The following is a 17,635-nucleotide window of genomic DNA, read 5'->3' on the forward strand; positions in this document are numbered from 1 at the left end:
TACTGTGCTCACCTCTCCGGGATATGCCAATGCAGATCTTAGGGAAGTTAAGTGGCAGGTGAAACTCGTCCCCTCTCTTGAACAAGCTCTTTGGAGTTTTGGACTTAGTGGTTTTCTCCAGGAATATTTCAGTCACAATTTATAACTCTCAAGACATCTGCAAATAGCCACATATAATATTTTTCTTCTTTCAGTTTATATGTTTGTAGGTAACTCTCCTGCTGTTGCACTTTTACGGGAGATCTTCATGAGACGCAGAAACAAAGGGTGATTCTCAGCTACAGACACAGAAAAGAGAAAATACACATTGTTCTAGCACAAGCTGTGTGCAGTGGCATCCACAGAGACTTTTGGAAGATGAACTCTTCCTTCACTGATATGATCCTTGTTATTCATCTCTGTTTATACCAAGCGTTAGTAGTTTTTCATTAATATAATGCCTAGTACGGTGGGACCCAGAGCTCTCTTGGGCTCCCAAGGTACTACTGCAATAGAATTAAGAGCTATAAATATCCTGCTTTAAAGCAGCAAAGAAATAAAGCTTCAGTTATTAATATGATAGCTTGATAGTTCACCAAAAAAGAGCAGTTCTCTAATTTTGAATCAGCATTGCTTATCTTTCCAATGTATTTGCTTTTTTTTGTCCCTGCTACATTCTGTTGCCATAGATTTTTGTGTCATGGAAGCTCTGCCTTCACTTAGTGTTCAGGATCCATTTATTGCTTACCCTGCTTTGAAAAATTCAGTTTTCTTTAGGTGAAGTTGCCAGAGATGAAGCACTTTACTGCCTATTGCCCAGATTAGCTGGGAGCTCACATAGCTCACATATATACCTATACTGTTCTGCTGTTCTTCATTGAGCCTTAATACGTTAAGTGACATTGCAGTCAGTACAGACTCTACCAGTAGTGTGGAGAAGTAAATAATCATCCAGGGTGCAACACGTTTACGTGGTCTGTGAATGTAAGGAAAGCGCACCATGTTCAGAAAACCACAATATGAAAATCTGTGGTGAAAGACTATGCCATAATTCATAAAAGTAACAAGATGGTGTTACCGGTACGGACAAAGTAAAACTGACCTTTTTTTTTTTAAGTATTTACCTGTGAAAAATTATGTTTTGGGTGTAGTTCTTTTGATGTTAAAGGGTGTAGATTTTATTGTTTGTGGGAACTGGGACTGTAGCAGCCAAGGGCAAATAGTGAGTATGACCTATTTAGAAAAAACCACAACTTGCTGCTAAGTATTTTTCCAGTGGTTCACTTATAGTACTGTGGAATTAAAATAATACTTAGAAAACAGATAAGGCTTCTTTAAAGCTTTGTGGAAGCACATTAACTAGCTAATCTTGGCCAATGGACAGTGCAGAACATTATCCCTAAGTTGCAAATGAGTTTATAGAAAGTGACTCTTGGGCCACTGTTTACGTGAGTCACCATCACAGATCACAGCCCAGGGTTTTGGCTCGCACTTTTGCAACTCACTGTGTGATTTTTTTATGAAGCTGGACTGGGTCTGATCCTCTCAGTGATGCTGTGATTAGAGACCTTGTAACCGGTTAGTTGCACATTAAGTTCAAAGTTTGGGTGCATTCCTCAGCTGATGGGTGTCATGGAGAAATGCTTGTAAGTGTTCTGTTCCTTCTCTTGCATGTTTGATTGTATCAATACATCAAGCTGAGGTTGGTAGGAATCAATATTTCAAGAGTGTTTCCAAAGGGCAGCAAGAAACGCAGACTCTGTGGATCCTTGCAGGCAGAAAGTAGAGAGCCAGCTTTGCTTGTCCCTTAAAAGATCGCTCTGCAGCCCATGTGTTCAGAAATGCATTTCATTTTGGCAGCATCAGTGCTAGACTTTGCCCAGCCAGGCTTGGTTTGGGAATGGACTGAGTCTATGCTGTTGAAAAGCCAGTATTGCCTCTGAGCACAGCTTCTCTGGCCTTGCACGCTCTCTATGTGGGCTGTGACCTAAAGGCCTACATCGTTGTGATTTTTACAATTTCTCTTCACAGAACAAAATGAGTGTTTGGTTTACTACCCAGGATGAGGATGTTGCTTGGATGAGATTGTTAGAGTGGAGATGCCTGCAGAGTATGCCTCTTATAGGTCAAGAACGATACAAGCTTTCAGTCTGTTGATAGTTTTTAATTATAGTTGTTAGAGTTTTTGTCATTTGCAGCATGTCACAGTTTTTATTTGCCAGTAGAGATTAGTCAGGACCACAGAGGCATTGGCACTTCTGAGTTGCAGTGATGAAGGATGTCTTGAGTAAGACACCTGGCTGTGCCCTGTCCCTCAGTGGGAACAGCCTGACAGACTGTTGAGAGCATAGGAGATGGGCCGTGCGCTGGGCTGGGGTGGGAGCAGCCGCTGTGGGGCCCCTGCTGCCCTGCTGCCTCCTCCTCCTGGTCCATCCCTGCTGCCCTGTGAGAGGTGGGGAGGGAACTCCACCAGTGGGAGCTGGCGCGGCTCTCACGTGTGGGTCTGGCTTTCACCTGGGCATCCAGGGGAGACCAGGACCGAACCAGAGCAGCGTGAGAGCGTGGCGTGCTTCTTCCTCTCTGCCCCAGTGCTGGGGTCCCAGAGGTGCTCCCAAGCACAGGGGCTGAGCAGCCTCCTGTGAAAGGCCAGGAAAGCGAAGCTCCCTGCCTGAGGGCAGCTGGGTATGTCCAGGAAGGGTGCTCCTCCAATCCCACTGACCCCAAACTCTGCACAGGCTCCGGAAAAGGGCTGGTTTTGCAACCTCTGGCCTGCCGTTAACCAGTCGCGTTTTCTTGACAGGTTAAATTCATTGGCTACAATAAGCTGTGCTCCATGCCACGGGAGTTCCTGCCCAGCTCGTATTTTTCATGTTGATTGTGATTTGACTTACCAAAAGAACAGTATTAAAGAGTGCCATTATTTTGGGTGTTTGTTTCCTTCTGTATCTGCAAGTATTATTTAGGAAAAGTGTATTTTTTTATGGACAGCTTTTCACTTTATTTTCCATTGCTTATAACAAATTATCACTCACATTTTTGTCAGATAGATTTTTTTAAAGGTGCAAAAGTAAATATGTTTGAAATTGCTACTTGTCACCAAATTTCATGGCTTGGTTAAAATAAATTACAAATTGCCTATAGAAGCCAGGAGGAAAAGTGAGTTGCATGTGCAGAAAAAATAGCAATATAGTTCAGATTGATTTTTTTTCTATATATTATGGGGGTTTTTTTCTGTGTTTGAGAACATCTCATGTAACAGGATTTTGGTTGATTTTATGAGAAATTGCCAGAGTTGTGCTTGGGACTTCTTGATTTAAAATAAAGAGGATATAACCATACAAAGAAGGGCTGGAGTTTTGCAAGCAGACCCTGTTTGTGCACACAGTCCTGTTCTGAGGATAGAAACACCTTTTCCTCCGTGGACCTTGTTGTGCAACGGGGAAGTGGTCTCTCTGAATAAATGCATAATTTGGACATAATAGCCCTGTGCGTGTTTGAAGTGGAAGCAAAAATTAATACACGGGTCATTTTTATTGAGAGTCATGGTAACTGAATGGTAACTGTCATGAGGAAAAACATAAGATAACTCTTCATGTGGAGCGCTGTTTGTGGTTTTTTAAAAAAGTGTTCTGGGGCACTTTTGGGAATGTGTCTTCAGAGTCAATAAGGAGAATACACAAACCACCTCCAGGAGCCTCTCTGTTGCTTCCTGTGAGAGGTTTTCCTGGATAGTTTGCCGTAAAAGCCTTTTGGGTTTCTAGATGGAGGTTCACAGGGTTTTCCTTCTGAGGTCCTCCGCAGAAAAGAGCCCTTTCCAATGGGCTTACGAAGACTTCAGTTTGCTCACATCCAGAAAAGTGAATTTTAATCCGTGTTTTCATTCCACCGTCAAGGATCTGTTCATGCCCAAAGATACGGGGTTTGGGTGTTTGCTCATCAGAGAACATGACACTGAATTGCTTAACATGGTTTGTGACTCGTTACACCCCGCTTGAGTAGCAGCACAGAGAGGATGCATCATCGCCACTAATCTTGTCAGGAATTGCTCCTTGGTGCTGGCTGGAAGGGAGCAGAGGGTGGAGTTCAGCCTTTCAGCCTGCCTGAGCTGAGGCTGCCTACTGCTTTCACATGTGCCTTCTTTCCGTCCAGCATGTGGTGGAAGCTGAAGTATATCCTCTTTAAAACTCAGAACGAAAAAACCCACTGAAGAATCAGCAACATTTTTTTCCTTTTTGGCTGTCTTTGTTGGTATTAAAAATTATTTTATATCCTGTTTTCACTGTCTTTACACCAATGGTTGAAAGCAGTATTTGGTCTGTGACTTTACAGGAGGTAAGTTTATTTGTGTTTGTATGTATCAGCAGTGTTTGTCCCCTTTGGAAATGCAGTATCCTCCTTTTAAAAGCGAACCAGAGTTCACCAGCTGCCTGTTGTAACTAGGAGGAATTTGGGAAGGAGGAATCTCTTATTTTACTGATTGTAGAAACTGAGCAATGCCAAAGAGAAGGAAATCGTTGTCATAGTCAGTAAATTGTTAGTGGTGTGTAAAGAAAAGGCAGGAAGATGTCTGTTTACACCAGGGACGGCTAGCAGGTCTGACGAGTTGGCTTATGTCAGGTTACAAAATGCTGTCTGTGAGGCAAGTCCTGCTGTAACGAACCAGCTCCATCTGTTGAACTTTATGCCATTGCGCATGGTATTTTATGAAACCCTGTAAATATTTCAGAGCCACTGAAAATAGTTTGCTACATATGAAAAGCACTATTTGCTATTTTTGTCTTTACTGTGTAATGTCAGGTTTTATTTAGACTTAAGCAGATTAAGAGTTTCCTCCTGAGGAAGGAGGCAGTTTTTCATTGCTAGATCTGGGGGGAGGAGCTGGAAAAGACAAACCATCTAATCGCGCATACTGCCCTGTGTGGAGGAAGAGTAAAGGTGGCCCTAGAAGAGACTTTCAGCTGGAAATTAACAGCATGGTGAACGAGGTAAAAACATCTCTTAGCTATTGACTGGATGCCCAAGGTAAGAGATCTTCAACTTACTAAAAAACATGCCATGTAAATTCTAGTTTAAGAGGAGGATAGCGCATTTCCAACCACATAGCTTGCTTACCCACTTGTCTGTGAATGCAAAGCAGGAACTTCGAACTTCACGTTGTGCGGCTTGCTTTGCAGACACTGAAGCTTTTGGCAAAAGCATAGCAAAAACGTTAAAGCGAACTTCTTTCTGGGTTATTCTGTGGGAATCTTAAGAGTTTGCTGATCTCTCCCTCTAAGCAACATCCCTATGAGAAGGTATGGGTGCTGTAGCACCTGGCAGCAATACCATCCTGATCTGGTCCCAGATTTTAGGCGAAATCAAGTCACTTTCTGACAACTGCTTGCTGACAGAGCTGTGTCTAAAAAAATCCACATTTCTGAACAAAATATAGAAATAAAGGCACATTGGAGCCTTTTAAAATAATAATAATAATAATAATAATAATATCATCATCATTAAAGATGGCAATTTGGTTTTACACTTTAAAGTTTACCTTATCCTTACAGAAGAATTTTACTTTTAAAAATTCCTTGTCGCAAACAGAATACAGTGCAATTAAAGTAAAAAAGATCCCCAAAGTTTTGCGTCTTTTAGCAGTGGTTATTTTAACAGTGTTAAAACAAAAGTATTTTACTTACAGTTCCTGTAACAAAACAAGTTATTTAGAGTGCAATCTTTCAGAAAGGAAACAAGCTTACTTTCCTGTACAGGGCAGTGCCTAGTCTAGTTGCACAATAGGGTCACATTAAGGAGCGAGTATTTGCAGGGGTTCTGCTTCCTGCCACAGAGGAAGCTCCCACACAGAAGAGACCTTTTTTAGCATCCTCTTAGAGCTGTAGTTGTCCTTTTTTTGTTTAAGACAAGCGTGCAAAATCTTCTTGCAACAGAAATGAAAATTGCAGTTTCATGGTGGTGAGTTTGGAAAGAAAAAAATACCCGAGCGTAGCTGTTAAGCAGGAGGAAGTGAAGGCAGGTGAATAATGTGCTTATGCAAATAGATAAAATTTTGTAGAAGGGCATTCACTGAACAACTCTTGGGAAATTTTTGCTGTCTTAAGTCCTGATTTATAGTCACTTTTACTGTTTTTTCTTGGAGAACGTAACTTACCTTTCAAGTGAACACAAGTCCTTTTTGAAATCTTGCCATGTAGGTTATTGTTCCTCCACTTAATGACCTTCCATATGAACTTGATATTTTAGCTTGAGATTCTACAGCACACAGATTCCCTTTGCCGTCTCTTTTGGTATGAAAGATACACAGTCATTGTGTGACTGAAGGCCAGCACATTTTTTGCTCTCTTAAAACACATTTGAGGAGGGCACCTCTGTCTGTCCCACCTGGCATTGTTCTGAAGATGAGGTATTTGATGTGGACTCCTGGAAGTCTGTTGACCCACAGACATCTTTTGAATATGAATCTGTTTTGCAGACCTAGAAGAACATTCATGGAAACTGATTTTTAAAAAACATTAGTTACTACTGTTCATTCTTCTCCTGTGTACTTACCTTCTCTAGTTAGTGCTCTACGTAGTCATTTCTGCCTGCGTGGAGTGGGTAGGGAGGGCAGCGCAGTGAGGACCAGGACCTGCAGTCTCAAAGTTCTGCATTTTGTGTTGCCGTGCTTTGCCCACCGAGCAGGTTCTGGGCCTGTGCTCTGGGGATGAGGTCCTCTCTCCATCTGGCACTTGTTCTCGGGCGGCATCCTGTAAAACATGCGCTGTTGTCACTGGTGCAAGTTACAGAGAAAGTGCATGAAAGCTGGTACAGATATTGGAGCTATAGGGAGTTCCCTGCTAAGGGCTGCTGTTTACTGGTCCCACAGAAGACGGGAAGCTGGCATTACATTGTCTATGAAATGGACTATTTTTATTGATTCCTGCAGACAAATTTGTAAAATGGAGCAGGACAGCTTTCTACTTCCGACTGGAAACGTTATTATGAGTGTCTCTTAATCAGTCCCTGTTCACTGCTGCTGCGTGGGGTTTTATCTGCCTAATTTCTTTTGACGATGAGCAAGCAGAAGCCAACTGCTTTTGTGGAGAGGACTGTGTTTACTTTTGACAGAGAAACCCTACAATCAGCGTGTCACTTATGCGACGCAAACATAACCATTGGGATGTAAGTGGAATTGCTGCATTTGCACTGCTGGCTTAATTCACTGTTGTTTCCCAGAGCAGCAGTCCTGTCTTAATGTGCACTCTTGCCTTCTCAGTGTTTTACACACAATATATACTTGCTTATTGCTTTTCAATATTGATAAGGATTAACTTCCTTTTGTGGTTGTTCCTTCCTTTCTGCAGAGGGAAAACCGCAGACTCCAAGAAGCAAGCATGCGGCTGGAGCAGGAGAACGATGACTTGGCCCATGAGCTTGTAACAAGCAAAATTGCCTTACGAAATGACCTGGACCAGGTAACGCTACCAGACATGGGTCCCAGCTCATGCCTGGCAACACCAATTTTAGGAGCCCTGCCTTGTGCTCAAGTAAAAGCATGAACACAACATCAAAAGTATAATTGTTCACACCTTTATTTTCCTGACAGCCTTGCTCCTAGTTGCAGTTAGAAAGCTGGATTTCTACATATGTGCAACTGTAGGCATTCACAGGGGTGTCTTGCCAACGCTGACTGCACCTTCTCTGTTGTGGATTGTATTAGACAGTGTGAGCCATAACCTTTAGGCAGATACCAAAGAATGAACATTTACTTGAAAAAGGTATCACGTAGTCTTCGAAAGACTAATTTCAAGGGAAGTTGCCTTGCAGAATGTCTACCACCTTACGTGGATCTGGTTTTCACACCAGTTTTAGTACAGCCAACAAAATTCAGAGACAATGAAGTGGCATGGCACCAAAAATTAGAAGGGCTCCTGGATGTCCTTTGCTAACTGCGTTTGTTTCCTGTGAAGACTGGAATGTGGAGGGCAGCAGCATTCAGGGCCCTTTATCTCAGAGGTGACTGTCAGAGAACTACACATTCAACCCTCCTCTTTCTGGAGTGTTTTATGTAGTATTGATAAATGCCCTAACAGCTATTCTTAAGGTACTCTATACAGGAGGGCCATACTCCACCGCACCTCGTGATTAGTCCCTTGCTCAGTGAGGGCTGTAGTGCCTTTCATAATGTAAAATCTTTTCCTGCAAGGGCCTTTCAATTTGATTTCCCATGGTTCTTTGACTTTCTTTATCTAACTTAGAACTGTAAACATCATTGACCACAGCTGTGCAATTTGTGTTTCTGTGGAGGCAGATCCTTGACAGTTAGGCTCTGCTGATTTGGATCCATGTGATTCTAAAAATCTGAGCTGTCTTAGTGAGCAAACGCAGGCAGAGATGCGCTTTGCATGGTGGAGTGGGCAGTCTTCTGTGAAGGCCAAAAGCAATGTGTTGAGGTGCTCTGTCTTCCCTGGGAATAACTGTACATAAAGCAGCTTTATGTCTGCTGCTGCCCATGCTTGTTTTTTCTCAACTATCATGACGAGGCTGCCCACACATACCTTTGCCAGTCCCATTCCTTGCTCTCCTGCATGTTAGCAGTCTGTCTGTAGAAGAGAGTGGCTCCACAAAGTTTTCCGTCACCAGCACTGAAATAAAAGATTAGTGCTGTTGCACCCCTCACCTGCAAAGCCAGGTGACACCGTACACCACTGCAGGTGCTTGGAGAACCTGGAATGAACACGTGAAAGGAGGAAAGATTTGTAGTTCCTTCAAAGCATGTCTTAAACAGGTCTTTCATCAAAAATATGTTTTTAATCCCCAAGTTCTTTTGTTCTAAGATGTCAATCTTATCAATTTTCCGTTCTTTCACTGCTTCTCCCATACTGAGCAGTGTAGGAGCCCTCAGTTCCTCTCTCCAGTCATGGCCATAGGTGGAGCTGCTTCTGCTACTCATTAATAATTAATGCTGTGGCAGATAGAATCATAGAATCATTAAGGTTAGAAAAGATCTCTAGGATCATCAAATCCAACTGTCAAACCATTAGATAGATAAGCTAACACCACCAGCAGTGGTAGAAAACCAAACTGCAACTCGGAGACAAGTTCTGTACTGTTATTTGGTGTTTGCGATGCCATTTTCTTTCTTGTATTTTCAGCAAACTAAGTATTATTTGACTGCAACCATTGCCTGTTCTAGCACCCCGTTGCTGAACAGGCGAGTGGTGTGATGCAGTGTGTGTCTCCCTGTTGGGGAGGTCAACAGAATATATCCAGACATTGAGAAATACATTTCTCTCCTGGTGATTGGTGAGGGTAGTACTCAGAAAAACAAAGCATTCCCAGTATGTTTCATCATAAGCTCAGCCCTTCAAAGAAAGGAGAAAATTAATTTTCTCCAGTATGCACACAGTATCAAGTTTCTCCAGGCAATATTTATTTGCACCGATAAGCAAACTGTTTCATCTGGTGGTGCTGTTTGTCTCTTTTCTCTTTGTCTTTGCCAGACACTTTGTAAGGCACAGTGCAGGCCCCTAACGTTTTCTACAATATCTGGTTTCCCTGCTTACAGATACAAAAATGGAGTGAGTTATCTGAAGTTACACAGGAGCTAAATCATGCTGCCCTTGCTTAGATTAGTATTGTTTCCAAGAAGAAGATTCTGTGCATCGTTGTTTGCATTAGGTTTGTATTAGGACATAGTATCTGTGCTTACTTGTCGTCTGGGCATAGGGAAGCATTTGGCAAAAGAGTCTTTTTGCACAGTTGTTGAAACACAGTGAAATAACATAGAAAACAGCTACTTGAAGGGGAATTTCATATTAAAAAATCAGTTAAGTGAGCCATCAGAGGGCAGGAAAAGGCAATGCTAGAACCTGAATCTGCAATATTTCTGGTATGTCTATACCAATACATTTACGTTGGCACAGATAATGCCTGATTTATACCAGCATTTCTAATTCTAGGCTGAAGACAAAGCGGATGTTTTGAACAAGGAACTCCTCCTGACCAAACAGAAGCTTGTGGAGACTGAGGAAGAGAAACGGAAGCAGGAGGAGGAAACTGCTCAGGTAAGGCAGCCTCCAACTTTTCCTTTTTAGCAAGGAAATGCAAGCAAAAGGATATGTGAAAAAGCATGAATGTGTTGCAGACACGGAAATGATATGCAGTTACAACTAAAAATTTACAGTGCCAGGGTAAATTTTTTTTTAAACAGTATGTTTTTCAGTGTTTTCCTTTACTTGAACTCTGAACGTTCAGTTTTCCATACCTTATCCTCTTCCTAGTATCGTAATAACCATTTTCACTGGTGGTGAGCAATCTCAGCTAAGGAGTCGTGATCAGACCTCTTTTAATTATCTAAACAAGGAGCTGGAGGAGTTGTTGCCTTGTGAGAGGACATTCTGGATTCAGCTGCCAGTTCACTGAAATAGAGCAGTGAACATTCCTGTCTGAAGCTAGAACCAACAGCAGAACAGAGCCGATGCTTAGGAGACTTGTGCTGACCAGGCCCGGCCTCTTACTTGTTTGCAAAATGTTCAATCTTAGTTTTTTAATCCTGCGTATGTAACATGCTGAATACTGACAGACACGGAAGTATGTTTCAGAAGTGATACCCTGATTTTTATTTTTGCCATTTGACAACAGTTGACTACAACAATCAAACAGTAATTCTTTGTGTCTTTCTAAAATGGAGGTTGCCATGTTCTCTGTTTGCTATAAACTAGGCAGCGGAGGCCTTTCTCTACCAAAAGGGCTCTCAAAAGTTAGTGGTTCTGAATGGTGGAGGAATCAGTTAGCTGTATTTTAATGGAGTGCCACAGACCAAACCAGATTTTTTTCTCCTGTTTTGGAGACCAGAGTGATAGTGCTGAGAGACATTTTTTCCTATTCCATCTCCAAACAAACAATTTGTCTGCCCAAACGTGCTGTGACAGTGTGCAGAAAAACAAAACCAAAAGCAGTAAAACCCACTTCATGGTAATGCTCTTGCTCTGTGTTTGTGGACTGCATTGTACCGCCATTGAACGCAGAGAAATAGAATTACCCTGCAGGAGAATTCTCCAAGTGGGGATACACTGTATCACAGTATAGACTTTTTGGTTATAACTGAATGTGATAAGTATTTGTATACTGAGTAAATCAGATGCTTGTCTGAAGAACTGGAATTTGGTAAGAAGAAGCAGCTGTAGAACCGTTGTAAACACAGCAAGACTTTGAGAGAGCAATCTCACAGCACATTGTGAGAACTCCTTTCAGTGTACTGTATAATTCTCTTCTCTTCAATTCCTAGCTGAAGGAAATCTTCAGGAAGCAGCTAGAGAAGGCAGAATCTGAGGTCAAGAAAACCACAGCCATTATTGCAGAGTATAAACAGGTACTGTTCTAGAGATGCATTCCCATATTTCTTCTTTCAACCTGTTCTGAAAGCTGAATTTTCAGAGTTGCAGATCTTATGCTTTAAATAAGATATACAACATTTCAGACTTTCAGAGAGCAAGCATTGTAATTTGTCATAAAACTTTCTGTGGTTTTCCTAATAGTCTCCTAATTTAGGGAATCAGGAATAACCTGTATTTCAGCTAATTTTAGCACTGTAGGGTGAATGCTTCTTTACTCCATGACATAATGCAGTATAAACATTATAAACCAATTCAGCCATAAAACATTCCGGTCTCCTCCGTGTTCAGGTCCTGTATTGAATGCTGCCATGTTTTTCAGTCTCGTTATCAGCAGCAGTGGATTTGTTAAGGGGGAATGCATATACCTGAGCAAGGCAGAACTGAAAAAATATTGGCTGTAACAAAGCTCATTTTTAAAAAGCACAGGCTATATTTTAGTATAGCAAACTTCAGCTAAGAGACTGCTTTCTCTGCTCCAGATTTGTTCCCAGCTGAGCACCAGGCTGGAAAAACAACAAGCGGCCAGTAAAGATGAACTGGAAGTTGTGAAGGTAAGAATGATGCCTCTACATGTGGGGTGTTTCTAATGCAAGCATTGCTAAATGCCAGGGATACAGAACAAAAAGTGAATTGAAGTTTCACGTAACAGCCGGGGTGTCCAGCCAGCTCCACTGATAGTCACACGTGTATTTTTCATCAGATGGAAACAATGAAAGGGTTTATTTCCTGTCACAGTTCATCTTGTATCAGATGGATACGAGGGTGGAACTCTCAAACTAAAGTACATAGAATCCTTGCCTTTCTTTTTCCTGTTGAAATGTATACTTTTGGCAAAAACATAAAGAGACAGTATTAACTTGGATGTTTTAATTAAATGGAAAAAAAAAGGGGTCTCTAGAAAAGAAAACGTGTTGCTTCTCCGGTGTGCACAGCAGGGTAGTTGAAATTGGCCAGATTAGATGCTGTTTATATTTGAGTTTCTGTAATATAAGCAGAGTTGGTTCAAATAATTGGCACAGCTTGGACCATCCCCAGAATTTCCATAGCAGTTCTCTAAACCCCCTTAGCGGGAACAGCTGCACTAGAGGAAAACGTTTCCTCATCAGGTAATAATTCCGTCCCTCTGCTTTGTCACTACTGAGTAGGCAGAATTGTTTTCCCTCTTCTCTAGCTTCTAGTTGTTTCTTTAGTACTCAAGCTGAACCTGATTTATTGCTTTTTAGTGACTTTTTGTTATTGATTAAAAAACAATACTAGCATTGATGTTGCTATAATCTGCTGAAATAGCTCAATTTCCCATTTTAGTTTTTGCGAGCTACATTTTCAGCCATGAGTAACTGGTTCACCTCTCCAGGTAGCACGAGAGCCTCACTGTCATGTGTTGGCCATTGCTGGCAAAAAGGGCCATCCCCTGCAATGCTGAATGAGCACCAGCAGGACAGTACTGGCCCTTGCAGTGAGCACAGGCTGCTCGCTTGCTTCTGGAAATATGGAAAAGCTACCTGTCATTCTTTAAAATATCAAAATCTGTATTAATTTAGTCAAGTGCTCTTATGGAAGACAAAAGTCCCTAGAATGTAATTTACTCTTCTGAATTGTGCTGGCACAGTTACTGCAAAAATATTACAAAACTTTGGTAGCAAGAAGGCTTGAGTAATTCTAATCTAGGAGCAAAGTCTCTGTGCTTAGGCAGAGCATGCTAAGTAGATTTTAGGAATTTTTATACTGGTTAATGTATTCTGGAAACTGTTCATGAACTTCTCAAATTCTTTTCATGTCAAATATATGAAACCCACAGTACTAGTTTGACTATTCCTGACAGAAAGGTGGCCTAACAGAAAAATGGCTCTTCCAGGAAGCAGAACTCCTGTAACATGGATTAAAAATGAGATTTCTGGGTATTTCAGGGTAAAGTGATGGCCTGCAAACACTGCAGTGAGATTTTCAGTAAGGAGGGGGCACTGAAGCTGCCTGCTGTAAGCACAGAGAATAAAGGCATAGAAACAGATGATGAGAAGGATGCACTGAAGAAGCAGCTGAGAGAGATGGAGCTGGAACTTGCACAGACCAAACTGCAGCTTGTGGAAGCCAAGTGCAAAATTCAGGTATGTGGAATCCAGGTGCAGCAGGGCAGTCTCCTTAACCTTGTTGTGCTCAGTCCAAAATAATTCTGAACCATGCAAAAAATTGTTCCAAGGAGGGTATACATGTACCATTGTGTACCTGTGAACTTCCAGATCAATTTTCTGTCTTAAAAAAAAAAAAAGATGTTTCCATTTGTGTATTTAAATATCTTCTGCTGTTTCAACAGTTTCAATCTGTGTCTCTCCCCAGTGCCTGGGAGGTTGCAAGGAAAGCACTGGATTGCAGGGACTGAGTTTGAGGGTGCTTTTTTGTTAATTAATTGGGTTTTTGATCAATTCTGACTATTCTGCTTTCTTAGGAGCTGGAGCACCAGAGAGGAGCCCTTATGAATGAAATCCAAGCTGCCAAAAACTCTTGGTTTAGCAAAACCCTGAACTCTATCAAAACGGCCACAGGCACGCAGCCACCACAGCAGCCTCAGCCGCCCCTGCCGCCCAAAGAGGGCAGTACATAGTTCCAGCCAGGCCCGACACAAGAGCACAAAGAACACCACAGCTGAAACCCTGGAGGATTCTTCCAGTGGTCTCTCCTCTTGGGGAAAGGACGAAAGGCAGGAGTGCAGGCATGAAGTGAAATTCTTCGGTGTTTTTCATTCATTCTGATGTGACCCTTTTCAAAGGGGGAAAAAAAATAATTCCTGTTTTATGTTGAAGTCTTACTTCCCAAACTGCCTTGCTGAAAGCCACGTTCTGATACCTTCATACTTTTACACTTTATTTTATATGACTAGATGTTAAATAAATACTTCAAAACTAGGTCTTTAATACATGACTAATCAAAATTATTTCTATCTTGCATAGAAGGTTTTTTCTTCTTCTGGAGGAAGAGAGAGAATGGAAAATGTAAAGTACTGAAGCATAATCTCTTCATAGAAAGCACAGTGTAATAAGTACTAGCGTGTGCGCGGGTGTCTAGGATATCTGATGCCCTGGGACCATCTCAGAAGTTTATCGCAGTGACTGCGTCCTGCAGAGAAGCACTTTTTCTAAAGCTTAGGCCATAGCAAAGGTAGTCTTGTGCTCTCTTGGCACAATCGTTTATGAGCTTCCCTGATAATTCCTTAGTTTTGATTGATTTTTTTCTTCAGAAATGCAAGTAGTGCAGTTCTTTGTAGCAACATTGTTTAAAGGCTGTTCACAGCTGAACTGGAGTTTAACAAAGTTGTCTAGTTCCCTTTTTTATTTCATGTTTATACTAAGAACTCCAAGAAATAATTCCTTCCTCTGGGATAAAGGGAAAACTGTTCAACATTTATTTGATGGTTTCGCTGAGAAGCAGAGTGAAGACCTTGCATAGTTTTGACCTCTTGTGAATCCTGTGCAATAAAGGGTAGGTTTTATGAATGAAAATAATTAAAACCTTTCCCTGGGTCTATATTCAAATTCTGAATTTGACACAGAATTGAGGTATCCAATTAAAAAAGCCAAAAGGCTTGTGCTGCACTGATGAATAGAACATCACAGAAGCAGGATTTGGTTGGGAAACGCTACGTAGGTGTTACTTATTTTTATAAAAACGAACATTTTCAAGTGGAATACAAAACCTAGACTTTCCCATGGGGTAGACTTCTCTGATGATTCCCAAGCCTGTCCAGTTGTTTTATATCTCTTAAGGTAAGAAAATTCAAAAGCATTTCTTTCGACTGAACATAAAGTGTTTATAGAAATACTTATTTCATGGAAAATTAAACTATCGCTTGAACTGATGGAATATTTTTTTAATTACACCTGTCATGTCTGAAGATGGTCTTGCAGGTAAATATCATTGCTGGACTAAAGGTTGTGTATTAATTGCTCCATTTACAAAATTGTTCCAGGGACATTAGTTCTGTTTTGATTTTTTTTTTTTATTCTAAGGAATGCCATATATTGTCAGTTTTGTACAATAAAATTTAATGATACCCATCTCGTGCTTTGTTGTCAAGCATAATTGTGAATTATTTTAAACAGGGTAGTACAAATGTAATGTGTCCTGTGCCAAAGGAATGATTCTGGAAGGCAGTCAGCTGTTTGAAGTAGAGATCAAAATACAATCACTATCCTGACACAACTATCCTGCAATGAAATTCTCTCTTCTAAGAGTAAGGGGTTAAAAATTTTTAATATTTTAAAATGTACCTGCAAAAGCAGTGATTATCTGGAAATAATAATAGTGAGAAAAAAGCGGGGAAAGAGTAGAAGGAATTTCTTTCGAGAATATTAGCAAAGATCTTTTTCCCGGTCACTCTCTTGCTTATAGTGTTTGCATAAATGTTTCCATTCTCCTGACCGTGCTAACCTAGCATTAGTCATTCACTTACCAGTTCCGCTTCACACTCAAAATGAACTGCATGATAAATTTGAAGTGACATTTAAGAATGCGTTGTGAACATCCGATTCTTACATTGGAGAGTACTGTGCCAGTGAGCGACACTGATGGTTTGACAAGTGTCCTATTTTCTCATTTCCTTTATCTTGAATCATACTTAGAAGTGGATTTAAAACCTTGATTGGAAAAATGCAGTAATAATAATAAAAAAAAAAAAAAAAAAGGTTAAGACTGTGATTCCCTGAGCAGCTGAGTTAACGTAACAGCTCGCTGCTGCTCAAAGACCTCGCCCCTCCAACTCCCTGTTGTACAGTCGCGTCCCTTGTCCTTGTTATGGCACTTACTGGAGATGATTAAAAACAAACAAACAAAAAGATGCGGGTGGATTTCCCCCCCCCCCGCCCCGCCCCGCTTTGTCTTTTGCCAAGTGAATGAGTTAAATCATCTCAAGGGGTCCAGTGAGAGCAAGCGGATCGTGGGAGTGGGATTTCCCCTGTCCATCAAAAAAGAACTGCTAAATAAGCTCACCACATTTCATGGAACTAGCTTTGACCCAACATCATCTTTCTCAGTGTAGCAGCTCTCTGACTTTGGAAGTTGAGTTTCTGTGACAAAAACATGTTTGCTACCTGCTGGATGTGATGATTTCAAAACCTGGTAGGATGGAGGCTGTCTTACATCAGCAAAAAAATGTTTCAGAAGGCAGTGGCTGCGTTATCACTCTTGGCAATGACATAAAGGCAGTAAACAATTTTCACCTTCCATCTGCAGATCCAAGGTAGCGTTTGTAGCAGTGGTGTTTGGAAGAGCAATATTTGCGTGGAGACTGTGTCTTCTCAAAACTACTGAAGGAATAAGAAAATAGCTCTATGGTATTATCTTGATGAATAAGCATAGTTACACTCAAAACAAGGAAAGGAGCAAGACTGCAGGATTAAACCAGCAAGCTAAAATTCTACCTGCTGACTACACATGCTATTGGGAAACTGAGCATCCTCTGAGAAAACAAATCTGGGTTTTAATGAGCCCTTTCAGCAGTGTGTGACAGAGCCATGTGCACACGCATCCCAGACTGACTGATGTGTCGGGGATAGCTGGCTTGTTTAGCTTTTCAGCAGGGATCATCGTCAAAGTCACACTGGAACTGTTATTTTTCATGTGGCACTGGAACAGCTAATGTAGCTCCTAAGTCTGGAGTGACTAATATTTTTTTCCTGAGTCAGTATTAAACTGTGTGTCCACATCAAAGCTATATTAAAAGTAATTTGAATTTTATAAATATATATGTGGAATGAAATCTTATTTTTTAATTTTATTGAGAATGCACAGTTCTGAAATAAAGCCTTTACTTTGATTAGGGACAAACCTCCAAAGAATATTTTTAGTATAATTGTTTTATCTGTTCCTGAGATGCCCAATATGGAGAGAAAAAAAAAAAAGTACTTTTTTTTTCACTTGAGAAAGAAGTTGGCTTTACTTTGACTGTAACACTTTACAGGATAAATGAAGCAAGGCTGATTCAGTTATGTGGTCCATCTGTGAACTAGTCTTGTATTATCTTTGTGAATCAAACTTAATATTCTAAAGCAATAGGACTTATTTCACTTAGTTTAACAAATTCTAAATGTACCCAGAGATAATTAAAAATTATAAAGTAGAAAATATTATGCGTGGTGTTAATCCAAGAAACTGCAAAATCCCTGAGGTCCATATGCATTAATGTTTAGTAAAAACCGGTCTCAGGAAAGGTCATGTAATCAGTACTGCCAGCTGACAGTCACATCCTTGTCCTGCCCATTAATTAGTATATAATTTGCTACAGTGAAGCT

General features: G+C 40.9%; 1 protein-coding gene across 7 annotated transcripts in view; it reads left to right on the forward strand.

The window, feature by feature from the left end:
- Window positions 1–15,403, forward strand: part of RABGAP1L (RAB GTPase activating protein 1 like) — a 261,437-nt gene extending 246,034 nt beyond the window's left edge. For 4 of the 7 annotated variants that reach the window (XM_075096820.1, XM_075096828.1, XM_075096825.1 and 1 more), the window contains 6 exons: window positions 7,320–7,430; window positions 9,918–10,022; window positions 11,246–11,329; window positions 11,834–11,905; window positions 13,262–13,459; window positions 13,798–15,403. In XM_075096820.1, coding sequence (XP_074952921.1) covers window positions 7,320–7,430; window positions 9,918–10,022; window positions 11,246–11,329; window positions 11,834–11,905; window positions 13,262–13,459; window positions 13,798–13,953 — 726 coding nt within the window. In that variant the 3' untranslated portion in view covers window positions 13,954–15,403. Of the gene's footprint in view, window positions 1–194; window positions 3,459–3,979; window positions 4,312–4,852; window positions 4,965–7,319; window positions 7,431–9,917; window positions 10,023–11,245; window positions 11,330–11,833; window positions 11,906–13,261; window positions 13,460–13,797 lie in introns of those variants that run through there. The other 3 variants (XM_075096826.1, XM_075096827.1, XM_075096821.1) reach the window with 3 other exon arrangements.
- Window positions 15,404–17,635: the final 2,232 nt, after the last annotated feature.

This window comes from Phalacrocorax aristotelis, chromosome 6 (genome assembly GCF_949628215.1).
Source record: "Phalacrocorax aristotelis chromosome 6, bGulAri2.1, whole genome shotgun sequence".
Classification (NCBI taxonomy): Eukaryota; Metazoa; Chordata; class Aves; order Suliformes; family Phalacrocoracidae; genus Phalacrocorax; species Phalacrocorax aristotelis.